Source organism: Sinocyclocheilus anshuiensis, unplaced genomic scaffold (assembly GCF_001515605.1).
Source record: "Sinocyclocheilus anshuiensis isolate Anshui unplaced genomic scaffold, SAMN03320099.WGS_v1.1 scaffold3874, whole genome shotgun sequence".
NCBI lineage: Eukaryota > Metazoa > Chordata > Actinopteri > Cypriniformes > Cyprinidae > Sinocyclocheilus > Sinocyclocheilus anshuiensis.
Genome location: NW_015554070.1, coordinates 11,114 through 30,475, shown reverse-complemented (window position 1 = coordinate 30,475; position 19,362 = coordinate 11,114). Strand labels below are relative to the sequence as shown.

The 19,362-nt window shown below is 40.4% G+C and overlaps 2 protein-coding genes across 2 annotated transcripts in view; one reads left to right on the top strand and one right to left on the bottom strand.

The window, feature by feature from the left end:
• Window positions 1-11,826, top strand: part of LOC107668688 (SH3 and multiple ankyrin repeat domains protein 2-like) — a 31,670-nt gene extending 19,844 nt beyond the window's left edge. Inside the window, exons 16-22 of the mRNA XM_016460653.1 lie at window positions 684-808; window positions 2,577-2,712; window positions 3,033-3,113; window positions 4,283-4,404; window positions 4,541-4,655; window positions 4,779-7,038; window positions 8,352-11,826. Of these exons, the coding sequence (XP_016316139.1) occupies window positions 684-808; window positions 2,577-2,712; window positions 3,033-3,113; window positions 4,283-4,404; window positions 4,541-4,655; window positions 4,779-7,038; window positions 8,352-8,847 (3,335 nt within the window). The 3' untranslated portion in view covers window positions 8,848-11,826. The remainder of the gene's footprint in view (window positions 1-683; window positions 809-2,576; window positions 2,713-3,032; window positions 3,114-4,282; window positions 4,405-4,540; window positions 4,656-4,778; window positions 7,039-8,351) is intronic.
• Window positions 11,804-19,362, bottom strand: part of LOC107668687 (src substrate cortactin-like) — a gene marked incomplete at its 5' end in the record, with an annotated part of 7,930 nt that continues 371 nt past the window's right edge. The window contains 11 exons of the mRNA XM_016460652.1: window positions 11,804-12,354; window positions 12,964-13,032; window positions 13,693-13,834; window positions 15,376-15,530; window positions 15,610-15,679; window positions 15,820-15,875; window positions 17,896-18,006; window positions 18,242-18,352; window positions 18,428-18,538; window positions 18,615-18,669; window positions 18,750-18,860. Of these exons, the coding sequence (XP_016316138.1) occupies window positions 12,218-12,354; window positions 12,964-13,032; window positions 13,693-13,834; window positions 15,376-15,530; window positions 15,610-15,679; window positions 15,820-15,875; window positions 17,896-18,006; window positions 18,242-18,352; window positions 18,428-18,538; window positions 18,615-18,669; window positions 18,750-18,860 (1,128 nt within the window). The remainder of the gene's footprint in view (window positions 12,355-12,963; window positions 13,033-13,692; window positions 13,835-15,375; window positions 15,531-15,609; window positions 15,680-15,819; window positions 15,876-17,895; window positions 18,007-18,241; window positions 18,353-18,427; window positions 18,539-18,614; window positions 18,670-18,749; window positions 18,861-19,362) is intronic.

The following is a 19,362-nucleotide window of genomic DNA, read 5'->3' as shown; positions in this document are numbered from 1 at the left end:
TCTTATTAATGGTACAGAAAAATTTAATCATAGGTGACTTTCGTCACAGCGGTTTGTTTACATTTACAACACCGGTCTCGATGAACATTCTGTTGGCAATAGGTAACGCTGCACATACATGCCAACTTACTCTCATTAGAGTATTAGTAGACTGTCTGCTTAACATCTGCTAACTCTTTAGTGTGATGGTACATCTGCAAGCACGTCAGCTCATTCTGACCCAAACCCCACCAGTCTGAAACCTTACAGAATGTGTTCAAGTCAAAATAAAAAAGATCCAGTGGAGGGTGTTTTATAGTGTCCACTGTATGCGTACTGTACGCTGTGAAGCAGTGGGATCTTCCAGCACTGCGGCTGATTTATGGGAACTGTCAGGTGTCACTGCTGGTTTGTGTAGAGCTGGTGTGTCTCTGCCGAAGGGAAGGAGCAACTCGGTGAAATCTACACACTCGCACATAAAAAAATACACACAGAAGCTATTATATTTCCGAAAACACACTCCTCTATAGCTTCCTTTTCCCTTTGTGTCCTTGTTAATGTAGTTTGCTTTTGTCCCGAGAGATAATTCAGGGTCAGATTGTACTTTGTGAGTCGTTGAGCGCATGCAACAGAAATAAATCAGACCTCATATGAAGTTGGCATCGTAGTAACATGAAGGCTCTGCTGTTTTTGGGGCTCCACAGCAGACACACCCATCGAGGAGTTCATCCCGACTCCTGCGTTCCCCGCGCTGCAGTACCTGGAGTCTGTGGATGAGGGTGGAGTCGCCTGGCTGATGGGGCTCCGCTCAGGGGACTTTCTCATCGAGGTACGAGCCCTGCATACTCTACACTGTGATATGAAGCAGCTAGCTTTCTCATGCTTCTCTGTAGGGATTCGAATCTAAAGAAATGTGCAGATTCTGGTTTCCGTTCCATTTATTCTGGTTTCATTTGCTGTCCTCAGAAACCTGTTGACGAATGATTTCAATAACGACAGATCACAAATAATGCTGATTTCCTGGTGTGATGTAACCAGATAGTCCACTCCGGGTTTTATTTGCGTATCTCCCTGTTCCGGGTTTTTCAGTTTTTTCACGGTCAATCTGAAATATTAAATGCATACAAAAGGGAATCCCTCTGTCAATATAAATAATGAGAATGAGACCCAAGACCAAACTCACAGAGAGCGTTTAAATGGCTTTTCTGATTGTTTTATATTGGTTTTCACTGCCATAGTAACTTATGCATAGCAACTAAAACTCATTTGAGCAGATTCTGCCTTCATTAAAGATCATAAACCAAAACTGGAGCAGCTACTTCTGTGACTCTGTGAAGTGTTTGCCGTTGAATCTCCAAATGAAAGCAGTTCAAGGTGAAAGGATTTTAGAGACTCCCAAATGCTGAACATGTGAGAAATTATATTTTTATGATTAATGTTAAGCTTTTATGTAAACACATTTACAAGGCAAGAAGAAAGTTTGAGAAAGAAAATATTAATGTAAGTCAACTGAATTTGATCATTTCATTAATATAGTTTCACACTGAGCTAAAAAGAAATCGTAAGCTAGTCATTTTAATCGCTTTATATATTAGTTCTAAAGCTTGTTTGTATGTCTGTAGTTATACTAAATTAGTTTTTTCAACTGCTTACACACATTTTCAAAACTTTGCCTCTTTTTTTCAAAACTTTACACACAAATCCAAGAACTACACACAAAATGCAAAACGCCTCACATCTCTTGCTAAATGAAGCACTGCATTCACAATATCACAAACACATCTCAAAAGCAAACGTCTGTCTTACGTTGCAAACACCTCCTCCACAAAAAGCTCCTGTGTTCATTTCTGTTCAAGATTGAAAGTAATTAGCAGAGATTCACGGTAAACACGAACGAGAAGAAGAATGTCTTAAAATTTAGGGTGTATTCAGGTAAATTTGGATGCTTTTCATCATCATGTCATCATGTTTAAAACTAATTATTTCGACTCAAGATATTCTTGTATCTCAGCTTATGCTTGCTGCCATATTTAACGGCCATAGAGTTGAAACTGAAATACAAATGTAAGTCGACCAGCACTGCATTTAGAAATCAGGTCAAATAGCCATATGTTCTCACGGCCTACATGTAATACACATACATGAGTTAAACCTCAGTCGCCTTTTGTTTCAAATGATTGTAGGGAAATATCCTCTTCATCCAGAACTCTGTTGGTTCTCGGTCTTCTTGAGTGTCCTGATGTGATTTCACTGACTGATGCAGTGAGAGAGCAGTCCAAACCAAACGAACCGAATCACAGACCGCTTTGCAAAATGGTTTGGCCAATTCACTGAAAAGAACCGACTCCGATGTCATAATATTCTCAGATCAGTCTAAGCGCTCATATGCACAGATGCACTGGAATAACCCATTCAGTAAATAATTCACAAGACCAGGAGCATGCATTAAAGAAAGCAAACAGGCACGTTTTTCGGCCTCCTTTTGGACTTGCAGCTGCAGTAGTAAACATCTTCCATTCACCTCTTCAGATCCTCCATCTTCAAACAGAAACAAGTAATGACCAGTAAGATCCTGAGCAGTGTGATTTCTGTTACAGGTCAACCATCAGAATGTGGTGAAGATGGGACACCGGCAGGTCGTTAACATGATTAAACATGGAGGAAACCGACTCGTCGTTAAAGTGGTGACAGTGAGCAGGAATCTCGAACAAGACGACAACACCCGTAAAAAAGGTACTAAACACTCATTGCACGTGTAGTCAGGACAAATGATGGATGGCCTGTTTTGAGATTCTTATTAGTCCTGCAAATAATATAATTACTTTAATGTTATTTGCTTATTTCGTGTGCGTCAGCACACCGTATTTTGATGTAGCTGCACATCCAGAACAAGCTAAACTGTGTTCCTGAGTGAGTAATGTTCCTGAGTAATATAAATGATATAGAGAATAAATTACACAGAAAGCAAATAGAGGATAAAATCACAACACTCCCTTCAGTGCAGATGTGAGTGGCAGTGGTGTGTATATGACAGACATGTTTTGTTATCGTAGCTCCTCCTCCACCAAAGCGAGCCCCGACAACTGCACTCTCAATGCGATCCAAGTCCATGACATCTGAACTAGAAGAATTAGGTGAGTTAAATCTGATAAATCACTGCTATTTTTGTGAGATCTCTCTAAGCATCACTATTACTATTGCTTTTATTAGTGTGATTTTCAGCACAAGAGTTTCATTCCCGAAATCCAGCTCTTTGGTTTTCTGAATATCTTGGATAAATGAAGCAACAGTTCAGTTCTTCTGATCCTTATATAATAGGTAAAAATGCCATAAAGTTTGGGTATCAACATTTTGCCACTATTGATCGAGCTTAACCTTTGAACCGAGAATATTCCTTTCAAAAGAACCCGATCATCCTGCACTGGTCACTGTATGTTTGTTGCTGCGTGCAACCAGGAAGGACGATTCGAGATGAAGTTGTCTATTTATAGTTTTTGCATTATTTTACTGTGAGTAAAAGAACTATTCTTTATTCCCAAACCTAATTTTGATAGGGGAGCCCAGAACTGATGCACGACGAGGGAGTGATATTTCTGCTTCCATATGTTAGGATGAATTGTTGTTTTGTAAGATGGCATCACATTCTTGGTGGTGACAGTGACTCCAGGAATAATATTGATTTTTTAATGATTAGATCTGAGTGGTCTGTGGATACTATGAATACATCTGTAGACCGTTCAAGCCACTTTGTCCAGTTCCACAATGTGCCCATTACCGATATCTTACCAAACAAAGTAAAGAAGGTTCAGGATGTTAAGTCAAAACTCATGCCACTACAATTTTCGTGCAAGATTTACTTTTTTTATTGTTCTTGATGCAAGCAGTGATAGAGCTGGATCAGCAGCCCCCACCCAACCCAATCTCTGCAAGATGGCCTAAAATGATTTAAAATATGACAAAACAAGCTTTAAAAAAGTTTAAATCATCAAGATGTGAGCTGAAATCATATTCCTTATTTTAATATGGTTTAATAGAGGTTTATTTTAGTGAAATGTGAAAAAAGAAATGTTTGAGTTAACGTTTTTTTTTTCTTTGTCATAATGTTACATTGGATTCAGTCGTGGCTCTGAAAATGATCATGGTTTGTTGTTTACTACAATGCAAGCACTAGGCATGTTCCATGCTTTTTTCCTTTATGCTGTATCCCTGTGGTTAATTGATAAACTTGCAGAGAATGGATGCTTGTGTTAGAGATCGAATGCAATTTGTACTCCTGTTCCTCAGACATTACTGCCTTTTGCAGATAAAGTTGAAGAGACCGTACAGCCACAGAAGCTTGTGCATGAAAAAGCCTCATTGGACAAAGTTGCCACGATCAAGCCCCGCCCCTCGAGTCGCTTTTTGGCCACATCCATGGATTTTAATGTAAGTTGCTTTTGTCTTGTATTTTAAAATTAAATGTGAACACCACTTTTGGATTACAGTCATGATGGATAATTATATTTTAAACTGTCTTTATGTATGTGCACATTGAGCTCTTATCAATAAATCTGTTTTATAGCCATCCACGTCTGAAAGGCCAGGAGTTGCTGTAGTTCCCCCTAGTGTTCCTGCAAGATCCCATGGAAGTTATGTTCGTGTGCCAAAAAGTTGTATGAGAAGACAAAAGTCCATTGGTAAATATTTTCTTGCTACTTTAGATGCTCAGCTGAAGATGTGAGGATGTGACTAAAAAAATAACAAAGCTAAGCAACTTATTGAGGTGATAGTCTAAACATGCTGCATGTTTCTTTCCCAAGGAATTGCAGGAGAAGAAAAGAAGCTCCTCATACCTCCACTGCTCAAGTTCACCAGAAGTCTCTCTATGCCTGACACATCTGAGGATATTCCCCCACCTCCAGGCGTTTCTCCTCCATCCCCACCTCACAACCTCAGTACTCCTATGGCACAAGTATATGAGCCCAACCAGCCCATTTACACACAGAACTCAACAGGCAGATGCCACACTATAGACAGAGATCTAGTCGGGTACCATCGCCAGAACTTTGAACAATATGACTGTCAAACTCCTTCGGCTGCCCAGCAAAACATGTGTTCCCATAACAGAGCCCATGTGCCAGAGAACCCATATTCAGACATAGTTGGCAAACCTTTGTATATCCCACCAAAACCAGCTCGTAGGAAGGGTATATTGGTAAAGCAGCCACATGTTGAGGATAGCCCTGAGAAAACCTGTTCAATCCCAATACCAACCATTATTGTCAAAGAGCCTTCAACTAGCAGTAGTGGCAAAAGCAGCCGGGGAAGTAGCATGGAAATTGAGACTAGTGCCTCCGAGCAGCCAGGCCAACTACGGCCAGACGGCAGTCACATTGTGAGCAACCCTTTTGCAGCTGCTATTGCAGGGGCAGTACGTGACCGTGAGAAGCGGCTTGAAGCACGCAAGAACTCCCCAGCCTTCCTGTCGATGGATCTCGGAGATGAGGATCCATTTATCCCAACCCCTCGTTTACGCCAGTCTATGTCCATAGATGAAGGCATGTTTGCCAGCGATAAGAGTTTACAAAAGCTTATGGCTCCACCGGCTTCTTTATTAGAGCTCCAGCAAATTTTAAGTGGAGGCAACATGGCTAGCTTTACCATCCCAGAACCAACAACTGAGCCCCTCACAACACGCACCGGGAGCTGCCCCAATACAGACGGTCCCATCAGTCTCGATGGAGATTTCCAAAACCAGACATTAGGAAAGACTCGTGATATTTGTCCACCCTTGGCTCTGGGTCTAGCTTTAAGTAATAGAGCTCTGAAGGAGCACGTGCAACCCCCACTTCCTCCACCTAAAAGAGAACCTCGCAATGCATACCTCAACCAGCCACTCTTCATAGACACCAAGCTACGGTCCAATATTGATGCCAACTTTGTTGCCACAGCTGCAGTGGGACAACCAAAAGATTGTGGAGGTTTGTTTAGACACACAAGAGAGTCCAATCACGAAACAGAAAAGGCAAAGGAAAGAAATCCATCTGAGCAGTCGAAGAACTCCAATAACACATCACAACAGCAGTCATCGGGGCTCCTCATGGTCCACACACAAGATAAGGCCAAGCCACAAGTAAACACTCAGCCTGATAGATTAGAACAAGAAGAGTCCCCAGAAATGGTCAGTGCACCCATTGAGTACAACGTCAAACTTACAGCCCCCAACTCCCGGCCACCTCATACAAGGAACGTCGTCACCTCTGCCACCTCTGTGGAGGAGCCTGTCAAGCTTCCCTGTACCATTCCTCCTCCCCCAATGACCTCAGTGGATATTGATGAGGAGTTTGAACCCTTGCCTCCACCTCTGGAGTTTGCCAACAGTATTGATGTTCCTGAGGACCAGGTAGCAGAAATTCTCAAGCAGAAAAAGAATAACATAATAGGACCCATGCCTGTTTATCATTCACGTGCTTCTACAACTGACAGTGTGGAGTCCAAGTGTCTTTCGGGGCTTGTAAACTGCACGACTCCTCACACCTACCCTCCACCACCTCCAGAAATGTTTGAGCCCGTCACGGACTCAGGCATTGAGGAAGCTGACAGTCGGAATAATGGGGACCCTCACATTGAGGCCAACGGTACAGTTTCCACAGTGTCCAGTATTTCTACTCTTTCATCAGAGGGAATTGATGACACATGTATATACTATGCAGATGGGCAGACTCTTTTGGTGGACCGACCACCTGTTCCACCAAAGCCAAAAACGAAGCCCACAATCAACAAAAGCAATGCACTTTACAGGGACCCTTTGCACGATAGGATACACGAGAGCATAGAGTCCTTCGGACAGCCACCACCAGCCCCTCCGCCATACCTGGGTTATGGAGCACAATCTGAACTTCGCAAAAAACTTGCTCAGCGAGGCACTAAACTCTGGGACCACAATGAGCTCCCAAACCCCCTCTTACCCAATGCAGGTCCTAAAGCCAGTGTGATCAATGACCTTAGCTCCAAACTTCAGCAGATGAACAAGGACAGATTTCCAAAACAGCCTGCAGGATCCAGAAGCATTGGATCAAGGTGAGCAGCACAATAACAGCCTAGTCTGTCCCATGTGCCATTTATTGAAAAAGCAACATTCCTACACAAAATAATCAAATGAGATCAGAAAAATGTGGCAAAAATTAGGACAGTGTCTCACTTCTAGCTATATACAAGCTGTCTAAAGGTCACCCGTGGACTAGAACTAGAAAGCTGTGTATATTGATGTGTGGATTAGACACTCTTGGGGTAGATCAAGGACACCAAATGAAAAAAGATTAAACCACAGCCAAATGTTCCAGCTATGAGGTAATCTTTTATTGCAGGGGTAGCCAACCTTCCCGCAGATTTCAGTTCCTACCCTGCTCCAGGACACACCTGCCTGTAATTTTAAAGGGGTCATATGAAGCGATTTCAAGTTTTCCTTTCTCTTTGAAGTGTTACAAGGTCAACATATTCTGTTACACCAAATACACAAAATAATGATCTTTAAAATAGCATCATATGACCCCTTTAAAGAACCCTGAACACCTTGATCCTGGTTCAAGTGTTTGATTATGGCTGGAGCTGAATTCTGCTGGAAGGTGTCTCACCAGGAGCAGGACTGGACAAACGTGCTTTAACAAACATTCTCAACAATTTATCTTGGTATACCTTAATTTCATTAGAGTCATGACCTCCGTAGGAATATATGAATTGATGAATTTACAATACTGAGAAAATCCCAGCATAGATTCCTTTTGTCATTTTATCTCCTAATCTCTCTCTGTTTGCCCAGAAACTAAAAAATATGTTTTGGTTGCAAACTCTCCGAATGTTTATCTCATGAAATTTGAGACAGACTAACAAGACAAAATAGTGAAAGCAAAGTAAGTTGTACACTCAGAAGATCTGGGAGCACATTCTGAGACTCGAATTCCTGCTCAAACAAATGTCCTTGTATTTGTAATGATATAAAGGTGGCTCAACACTGGACATAACTGAGTGATCTGTTCATTCTCTTTGAATGGGCGCAGTGCAGTCCCAGACAGCAACCAGTGTTGGCCCAGATCCGGCCTGCATGGATTTCACAAGTGTGGGCCGGATCTGGGCCAACACTATGTTGCTGTCTGGGGTGGTGTCTTTTGAGCCACATGTATTGATATAGTGAATGTTGTTGTTGGATGATGCTAGAGAGCTTTGTTCTTTTCCTTAAAGGGGTCATATGATGTTGCTAAAAAGAACATTATTTTGTGTATTTGGTGTAGAAAGGAACAATTGAAATCGCATCATATGACCCCTTTAATGAAACTCAATGAGCCGCACAACCTGTTCTGCATCTGACTTCTCTTTCTGTGTGTGTGCGTTCTCAGAGAGTGGACGGCCCAAGCCTCAGGTACCAAACGCAGCAACACGGTTCCCTCAATAACCCCGAGCCACTTGCCCCTTCAGGCTTCCAGTCCAGCCTCGCCTCCTCCTGAATCTGGTCGTTGCTCTTCTCTGCCAGGCTCTGCCGCCTCCCCCACATTAACAGATGTATTTAGCCTGCCATCTCCACCCATTTTGAATGCAGAGCAATGCTACAGCCTCAGCTCAGTCAGCAGTCGATCGCCGTCCCCTCTCACGATGTTTCAGGCTTCAGACAAGCCCTTTGCTGACAAACCCATCCTACTCTGGACCAAGCACGATGTAGCCAACTGGCTTGAAAGCCTCAACTTGCAGGAACACAAGAAGGCCTTCTTGGACAATGAAATTGAGGGCACCCACCTTCCCAGCCTCCAAAAGGAAGACCTTGTAGACTTGGGTGTCACCCGTGTTGGTCACCGGATGAACATTGAAAGGGGTCTCAAACTTCTAATGGACAGATAAAGGGTGCATACACTCGGTACAGTGCTTGGCATGGATATTGGCTTGATCAATCCCTCGTTTTCTCCAGCTTCTTTCAGACTAGCTGTGTTGCATCTGTTGAAAAGTGTGGGGCGATGTTCTCTGTATTGTATTCAGAGGCACAGTAAGTACCATGGATGCAGAACTGCACTCAGGAACACTTCTAAGAGGACTTGTTCTTGCCATCAAAAGCTTTGTTTAAATGTCTGGAGCTCGTCTCTAACGAGCAGAGCTTGGACGTCCTTTCTTTTTTAGCTTTGATACAGCTATTTCTGGGAAAATTTAATTCCAGATGTTTTCTGCAAGCGTTCTGTATGTGGCAGAGAACATGGATACCCAGAAGAGCACTGCTGTTTTGTCCTTATAAAATAAGGTTAGCTGAAAACGTTAAATTCACTCAGGCTTGAGCAGGAACATGTATTCACACCCTTAATATTCCAGATAAGTGCAAGGGATGGTGGCGCTAGTGAAGCCGCTCTTCATCCTTGATGCTTCTTGATTTTCATGAGATTGAATGAGGACGGGGACATGTACAGATTTGTCTGATCCTGTCGGCAAAAATTAAATGCTAAAAAATACATATCCTTTTTGTATAGGGAAATGTTAGGGAAAGCATATGTTTTTTGTGTTCTTGCTGCAGATTGCGCAAGCTATAGAGAATTTAAAAAACAAATAACTAAGGCTTGAAAGGAAGATCGATCTTAATGAGAGCTTGTGGCGTAGCTCATAAATCAGGGGTAATTATTATTGTGCTTATCAGCTGCCATGGATCAAATAACATCTATAATAGCCTCGCATTATGGTAGCGACAGAGCTTTTTTTTAATATTGTGACTTGGTTGTGGATTGTGATATTGATTGGATGAAGGTGGATCTGATGACTATGAGGTTTCCGAGGACTGTAAGGCTGGTCACACACTTGAGGATTTTAAGGCCGATTTGCAGATGTTGCATGCGCCTATAGCTGAAACTTGGCAGCCACAAACATGCCACGAATGTAGAGTACTGAGAAAGAACATTACCCATATTCTTTTTTTTCTATTTTGTTTTTCACTGTACAACCGAATGCGCGCCAGCTGACGTCGATTGTCCTCTATGTGTTTTTCTTCTCGAGTCACGGTTAAAACTGTCTTCATGTCTGTGGTCTCCCATAGTTTTAAAATCGGTTAAGAACTGAAAATCATCTAGTGTGTCCCAGGCCTAAGAAAGTGGTGGAGTTCAAACGGACTGAATGATTGGAGTCTGATATTTCAGCTGAAGATCCAGTTGTGACATCAAAACTACTATGAAAAATGAAATGTATGCATAGATGAATAGCTCACAATAAGATCAATTACACATTTAAAAATAGCTTGGAATGAAATGGAAATTCACTATTTTAATGCGAGTTGTGGTTTTGGAGAGATTCCGTGAGTCAAGTGGGTTTTCTTTCTTTAACAGAGGCTATATTAAGCAGCTTTTGTTATTCTGCAACTTGGAACCATGTTTCTTAGCCAACATACACTGGAAAAATTGAGGCAATGATGACTTTTTACATTTTTATTTAGATTTTTGTATGTGCCACTCACTGCAGTATTGATAGTGATAATGTCTCTGAAACGAGAAACGATATGTTTGCCATCACCTGCTGCTGAGATTCTGAGTACGAGTCAATATAGAACAATATTTTTGAAATGTGGGCCAGAAATTAAAAATAGCAAGCCTTTCCTGAACGAAGGTTTACCAATACACTGCTGCTACTGTGAAAATAGACATTTTATAAAATAGATCGTCTTCTGATAGCATACAATAGAATAAGAGAGTATTTTCATTTTATATTATTATATTGCCTTTTCTAAATGCAGTTTCAATGGTATTGTTCCCACTTAAGTGTGGTTTGCCAAAAAAGTAAAATGTTTAAATAAAATGGGTATAGATTCTTAATATAGCAAACCCAAAAGAGCAATATATTTATACTATGGATAATACATTTTGTGTATATTTAGGTAATGTTCCCATCACATCATTAAACAAGCACAATGTTCACCTGATAAAACTGCTGGTTTATCTATAGATTTGTCAATCCCTTATTGTTTAGCTATGATTTTTTCCTTTGACTTCAACCTATTTTGCTTTACTTTGATTGAAGACTTGTGTTCACGGTGTTAATGTCGCTGTAAGATCTTCTAAAATGGAATTACTAACTCATTGCAATGACCAAGAAAACAGTAGGATTTGCGAGTTTGAGTGCAGTTACACCTTGTATGGCAAACAAATCTGAAAGAAATAAACATCGCTCCAGTTGAGCTCTGTTCCGGTGCATCAATGCGTCTCACAAACACATGCACTTGATGAAAACTACTGTAAGAGAAATAAAGTTTCAAACACGGAGGGATTGTGAAAAATACTAAGAATACTAGTTTTATTTTTTTTATTCTTAAATGATATTTCTTATAAAACAGACTTGTAAAGAGAGCCAGTATAGATAAGCACATAATTTGTTTGAAAAGGTTACTTAACTAAAATACTTAACAAAACACAGATTATGTCATTAGTTGCTGCCAAGCCATTAAACAGTATTAACTCCTCTGCACCTGTGTGGATTGTCATTTGACACCAGATCATTCGATATAATTCAGCGTCACAGACAGAAATGTCATGCACTCACAGAAAGATCAATCTGCCACATCGAGAGCGAGTCCAGATGAATCAGAACACAGAGCACAGAGACGATGCAAATCAGACAGACATACAGTTCACGCCACATAACGCATTAACATCTGATTTTAATACACAACCCTTCAAATACCACCAAAGTGATTTTTATGAATGATTTCAAACACTGCGATGGAATGTCTGTTCATCCTGTACTGATGTGATGCAGAATTCTAGCAGTGACGGATTATGGCATTATATTTTGGCCTTCATTGATTATGATCATTCATATTTTCAAACTTAACGCAGTTAATCCCTATTCCAACACTGCAAAAAGACACGGAAATGAGCTAAAAGTGTTCGTACGGACGCAGCTTTAGGAGTCAAAGAAGCCGTCTGTGTGACATTATTTCTCTAAAACATGCCAGAAGATCTCAGATCTCTGGTCTACGATCTCTTATTTCACATACTGATGTATATATGTGTGTGTGTGTGTGAGTGAATAAACTCTCAGATGTGTCATAAAATCTCTTGGATCCAGTAAAGCGCACACACCTGCTGACGTGAAACAGGAAGTGAGAGTTGAGCTGAAGGAAGCAGAATGACCGGCGAACGCTCGACATGCTACAGTGAAAGAAGAGAAAGCAGGGCTGATAATGGACTGGAAGCATGGCTCTCCTTCAGCGACGTCCGCCGTGTAAAGAGCGCATGGAGCGAGTCTACTGTCGGACTTCAACGTAGTTGGCTGGGAAGAGTCCGTATGTGCCCCGACACACGCCCCTCCACCAGCCCTCGTCGATCATCTCGATGTTGGTGATGACGTCATCCGGATCGAAGGAGATCTCGTCGTCTCCCGCTGGAGAGAAACAGAGGCACGCTACATGACTCTCTTCTGTTTCAGCCACGGAATAATAAAAAAGTCAATTACTTTTCATCTCACAATTCTGCCTTTTTTTCCCTAAATTGTGGGATTCACTTTTTCTTCTTAGAATTGCAAGTTATAAACTTCACAATACGTACTTTTTTTGTTTTGTTTACGCCACTGAATAAAAAAATTAAACTTTTCATTTCACTTTTTATCTTGCAATTGTGAGTGTAAATCTGGCAATTATGACCTTTTCTCTCAGAACTTCAAGAAAAGATGTCAGATTCGTGAGATCAAAAACCACAATTACCTGTTTATGTTTTTATCCCTTGGCAAACACGAGCTTCAAAAGTACAAAAAAAAAATCAAATTTTTTATAGCAGATTCAGACATGTATCTAATATTTCTTGGATATAGTCTAAATGGTCCATACCCATTTACTTGATGTTTTTTTATTTTTATTTTGGCATAACAGGAGTGATCTATTTTTTGGTGTCATGCCGCTCACATACAGTGTAAACACTGTAAAATGTTTAGTGCAATACTATGATCTTCTAAGCCACAGTTTGTGAAGTCAAACTCATCAGATTGTTCACTCACCAGCCTGATAGTCGTACAGAGCCACGGCAGTCACGCCAAGATCCTCCCCAAACTCGTACGACTGAGCACCTGAAACACACGCACACATAACGCATAACACACAGACACACACACACACATAACACATAACACACACACACACACAGACACACATAACACACGCACACAGACACATAACACACACACACACACACACACACAGACACAGACGTCACTGAAGCACTGAGACAACACACATCTGCCCAAACCAGTCCAGAACAGGAGCTTACGCTGAAAGCTACACCAGCGGCTGTGCACTAATTCTGCACTAATCTGATCATCTGAGGTGTATCGATGTACAGCTCATCATCTCATTATTGCAAACGTCACTAACATCAAACAGCCAGGGAAAAAAAATAAATAAATAACTAAAGAAATAATAATTGTTTTGAATTATTACGTTTGTAATAATAGTACATTTTAGGCAGTAAAATGGAAACTATTATAGCTGCCTTTATTTATGCATCTGATGTGCATAAACACAGATGAATGACAGAAATACGCCATTTCCAGTGAAATCTGTAAAATATAAATCAGCTTTATAGGCTTCCCAGAGTCAATCAGGGATGGACAAACACTGTTTGTAAAATGGATTTATACATTTTTATGTTGTACTTGCTCATGATTTAAAACAAACAGAAGTTAGGTTGTGTAGCTTTAACGTGAGGGTGTCAGGAGGTGTGAGCGCACCTGAGGTCTGGTTCTGCTCGTCCGGCTCAGGGTTCTGGTACAGCTCTTCCTGGACCGGTTCTTCATATGTGGGTTCTTCTGAGACCGGCTCCACCTCGTAGAGGTTTGCACCGTTCTCCACCGCCTCAGTGACGGGCTCCACCTGACGGACACAGCACAGACTCTCAGAAGCGCATCAGACATGATCTCATATTTCTAATTTTCATTTCATTTCATTTTAAATGAGACGAGATGCTACTATATGGCCACATTTCATGGCCTTTACAAATTGTGTGCTTTTGTGACCAGCAGACAATAATTGTCAACTAAAACCACATAAAAACACTTAAAAACAATATTACTTGAAATAAAAGAAACATTAACTGAAACTAAGTAAAATATATATAAAAAAAAAAACACTTAACTCAGCTAGTTACCAAGGCAACATTTCTCATTCTCATTTAGTTTAAGTGCTAAAAAAAAATACATAAAATCTATAAAGTCTGTTTAAAAAAAACACTATTAAAAACTATTTAAAAAAATGTAAATGGATTCAGCAAGCAGGTTTTTGAGCAACGTATCAATAATGAAACTAGTCAGCAAGTACTGTGTAGGGATGTTAATGATTAACGATCAGTATTAAAGCATTCGGAACAGCTTATCTATTGTTAATCATTAATATCAACACACAAAAAACCCGCCCTCATAATTAAGATCAATCTATTTAAGATGAATTTCTGAATCCCTTTGTAAGATTTGAAATCCAAAGACACGACTTCTATCAGAAGACGAGATCAGTGAACAGCAGATCTTTAAATCAACGCTCCACAAGAATAATGGGAGCTTCTCGAACCGGTGCAGTCCTTCTCAGACTTGTAGTCTAGACTGCTCAGCATTAAACACTAGAATGAGACCGTCTCATTATATGACTAACTACATCATTAAGGTTTCTGCCTCCACAGTAAATACTATTAAAAATTAAATGTTAAAAAAATCGTTATGCCTATTAATGTAAAATCTCTAAATGTCTGTTGATGCACCGCAGTGAATGACAACCATCTGTGATTCATTTAAAATTATAAAACAGATAGTTCCGGTGCTTGATTCTGATTGGCTGAGCCGCGTTTGAAGCTGTTGTAAATTACTCTACAAAGTAACATACACCTTTGTTTACGTTTGTCTGTTGCTCGGCAACCACTTTGTAGCAACCACAACTGTTTCTGAGGAGCTACATTGTTTGGTGGAAGAATACTGTTTTTATTAATATCATTACACTTTATTTGCTCTGTTTTATTTTGTGAAACCTTACTATGTAAAACCGTTTTATAAAAGCAATAAGCCCCGTGAAGCCGTGGTTTATAGTGAATTTACAACAGCTAAGAAGGTTTTAGGCACTCCGCGAACAACGCCCCTTAGCTGTTATAAATTCACTGTAAACCACGGCTTCTCGGGGCTTATTGCTTTACTAGACTACACATTAAAACAGCTAGAGTACGATACAGGTACAATTACGACAAATTACTACAGTATTCAGTATTCAGGAGACTCCATGTGTTTCATGCACAATTTCTTATCTCTGTAATTTGGTGGCACGGGACAGAGTTCAGAGAAGAAATGCTATTTATCTCAGGCCAAATTCAGCTCTTATATAAGAGTGTGAAGTAAGAGTCACATCATATAGTTTACTAGCAAACAGACACTCACGAGCAGATCTTGTTTTCTGCGCGCCTCCTCCTGCTCCTGCTTCTCCTTGGCCTGTCGTCTAGCGCGCTCCTCTTCGGCTCTCCTCCGGTCCTCCTCCTCCTTCTGCTTCGCAATGTTCTCAAAGCGAGCTTTAATACTTCCAGCTCCACTGCCAGCTGAAAAGAGCGCAGCACGTCTTCAGTCGAGCGCTACAAACCGTGATTGATTCATTATAACGTGTGTTTTTCTCCTGACCTGCTTCCACAGGACGGGTCTTCTGATACGCCGCGCTCGGCTTCTCCACCTCCTCAAACCTGCCGGCGCTCTGAAGACGAGAGCAATGACAACAGCAATGCACACACATTTTTCACAACCGTCATTCTCGTTCTGACCGCATGTAAAAACAATAACACCAAACACAAATGTCTCATCTATGTGTTAACTGTAATGATTTGATCAATTCACCTTGTCCATTCGGTCTTTCTGCACACCATACTTCCCTCCGAATCCTTTGGCATAATCTATAACAACGGAGGAAAATAAACAGTTCAAATGTGGATTTCTTGCACATTCATGTCGAGTGCATGTCAAAGCAATATTTCACCCAAGTGGTTCAAACCTTCTGTGGAACATAAAAACATGATTAGTCGATCACTAAAACAGTTTGAAGATCTTTCAAATATCTTTTTCTTCTTCCCACAGAAGAAACGGAGTAATACAGGTTTAGAACGGTCATCATTTACTTGTAGAGGACTCGTGGGAACAACAATGCAGCGTCTACTGAAAGATCGATCGCAGAATGGCAGAGGAAGGAATGTTCTGGCTACAGTTTTTGTTTTTAAATCAACAGCTCAAAAGGAATGGATCTCATTTCATGAGTCCTCACAGACTTTATGTATTATGCACTGATATCTAAGGGAATGAACAGAGCGCTGTGATTGGCTACATGCTTCTTCTTTTGATTTTCGCCGGGCTAGAAGCTGACGTTTCTTGTTTTTGTGTAGAGTTGTGAGTTGTACAAGCGTACTCTACAATGCAAAATGTGTACAGGTCTTGTATTTTTCAAAGAAATACAATAGCAAATATTCCCAGATATCAGGTAGTACGTGATCTGAACTTACCGTAGAGGTTATTTTGTTATTGTAGAGTTTTGCAGGCATGATTTCAGGAGGTTTAGAGAGTGTAATAATTCTATTCCCTATAATACTAATTTTGTGAAAACATTAATTACCCCTCGTGTTGTTCGTGTGGCAGTCAAAAATGACCGAATTTTGTTTTCATTTCAATGAAATTAATGTACTATGTTTTAGTTGATAATGTTTTTTACTTCATATTTTGTATTTTTAGGGGATTTTATGGCATGAAATTATATTTATGGAATAGTTGTGATCCATTTATTACCTGCTAACCACTTTCTGAGCATAGATTTGAAAATGAAATTTCCAGACTGAACTGCTGTAAATCTTGAATGCAGGATTTTTTAAATCAAATTGAAGACTTTTTAAGACCTTTCTAAGACCTGCAGAAATAAAAGTGGTAGGCCAATGTTTGTGGTAACGTCGATCCACCGGTTGACACAACTGCGTGTTTGCTGTGTAAAAATATGGGTTGATTTTCAGCAGAAGGGATTATTGAAAATGCACACTGATTCTCTGCCAGCAGGAGGCGCTGTCGGAACAGCAGAAATATAACCGTTTCCCCGGTAACAGCAGTAAACAAAGCAGCAGCACCTGACTCTGAAATACGCAGCTCATATTTAATCAATTAAATCATAACCTTTTGACGTTTAATCGTCACATTAAGCCGTGTCGCAATTCTGGTCTTTCCGTCCACAAATTTAAGACCTCTGAAAACATAATTAAGACTTTCAAGTACAATTTAAGACTGTTTATGGAATTAAATTTGATAAAACTAAATTTAAGACTTTTTAAGGACCCGCGGAAATGCTGTGAATGCTTTGGAGCACAGAATTAAGTTTGGTCTCTTTTTAAAGACGACTCTTGGCAGATTATTGCTGAAAAAAAGTTTTAAAAATTAAACTAAGAAAAAAGGTGTGAAATATATATTTTCCAAAAAATGTTATACTCAAAGCCATAAATCTAAACAAGCTGTGTTCTGATTTTGAGGTTGAGATCTCGAAGTAAGATTTGGTTTGGGTGCAGTACCAAACGTTTCCACTAGATGAAATTCACTTCACATTCATTTCCAATGCAGTCGTTTTTAGCTGCAAACAATACAAGTGTGACTTATTTTTTTCAGGACCATTTAACCTTTTTATTAAATTTTTGTCATTTTTTTTTTTTTTTTTTTTTTTTTTACATAGCAAGTGCAAAAACCTTTCGTACCATTCTGATGAAGTACAAAATAAAAACAAAATAAAAAAAATTATTGGTCAAAAATGTCCGAACAGCACCATACCATCAGAATAACATCCAGACCTTGTTATAACACTTCATCAAAACAGCTTAAGTACTGCAGATTGTTCAGCTGGTTTCGTCTCGCTGCACAAACAGATCTCAGACAGTGTGTGGTGTCTTTTACCTTTCTGTGACTCGTGCAGCTGCAGTTTCTCCTGATGATCCCATCCCACCGCAGACTTATCCTGACGGTCCGTCTGAACGCCAAACTTCCCTCCGAAGCCCCTTACATAGTCTTACACAAACCAGATAACTATGAGTCTAAAACAGAACTACTATTACAAAACAGATAGTTCTGGCGCTTGATTCTGATTGGCTGAGCTTAGCTGTTATAAATTCACTGTAAACCACGGCTTCTTGGGGCTTATTGCTTTATTAGCAGTATTATCCCCAACTTAAAGGAAAATAACACTAAAATCTTTCATAAATCTGCATTGTTAAACTCAGGTGAAACGGTATGTGACACAAACCTTTCTGAGACTCGTGTTTCTCAGTCTTTCCCTGGTACTCGAAGCCCACGGCGCTCTTGTCCACTTTATCCGTCTCCACTCCAAATCTGCCACCAAAGCCTTTGGCGTAATCTGTAGATTTAAGAGGCAGAAAGCTTTAAGAACACAACCATACGTCCAGAGATGGCCAGGGAAGCAGGAACACACCTTTCTGTGACTCGTGCTTTTCTGTTTTCCCCTGATAATCAAAGCCGACAGCGCTCTGGTCCACGCGATCCTTCTGCACGCCGTAGCGGCCCCCGAAGCCCGTGGTGTAGTCTGAAACAACACAACTCTTACTGCAGCACAATCAACACTGGAACAGTGAATCTTAAAGACAGAGAGAGAGAGACACCTTTCTGCGAGGCGTGTTTTTCGGTTTTCCCGGCATACTCGAAGCCCACGGCAGACTGCAGGAAAACAGCACATCACTGAGTGTGAATCTGCCCACAGATACACTCACCTGTCCACTGAAGATCTGAGGATTTACCTGGTCAACACGGTCAGCTTCCACGCCGAATTTACCTCCGAAACCCTTGGAGGTGTCCGTCTGGGAGCAGTGTTTGGACAGCTTGCTCTGATACTCGTGTCCCACGGCAGACTGCAGATACAACACATGCTTCAGTCCCAATGAATGAAGGAATACAATGAAAGAGAGGTGGTCTCCATTGTAACATCTACATCATATAAATCTATGGACTTTCATGCAAAAAGACTGAGAAAATCAAAGCTCTAATTAATATCTTGTGGTATAATCATGATATAATTTGTAATAAAGTAAGCTGATCAACCAACTTTAATTTGGAAACATGTTTTTTTATTTTACTAAACTCATTTCTCATTCTGAGTGTTTTAAAGTCAATCGAAAGATACAGTAAAATGTACCATTAACCGTTTTGAACATTCTCCAATTTTCAGCACACTTCACTTTAATAAAGCTTTGCAGAAACTACAACAGATCCTCTCATTATGAGTCCAGCACCTAAACGAACATGTCAGATACTCTACTGTGACAGGACTTCTGGAGGAAAACACACACACACACACACACACACACACACACACACACACACACACACATTTACGACAGCAAGAACACTAGA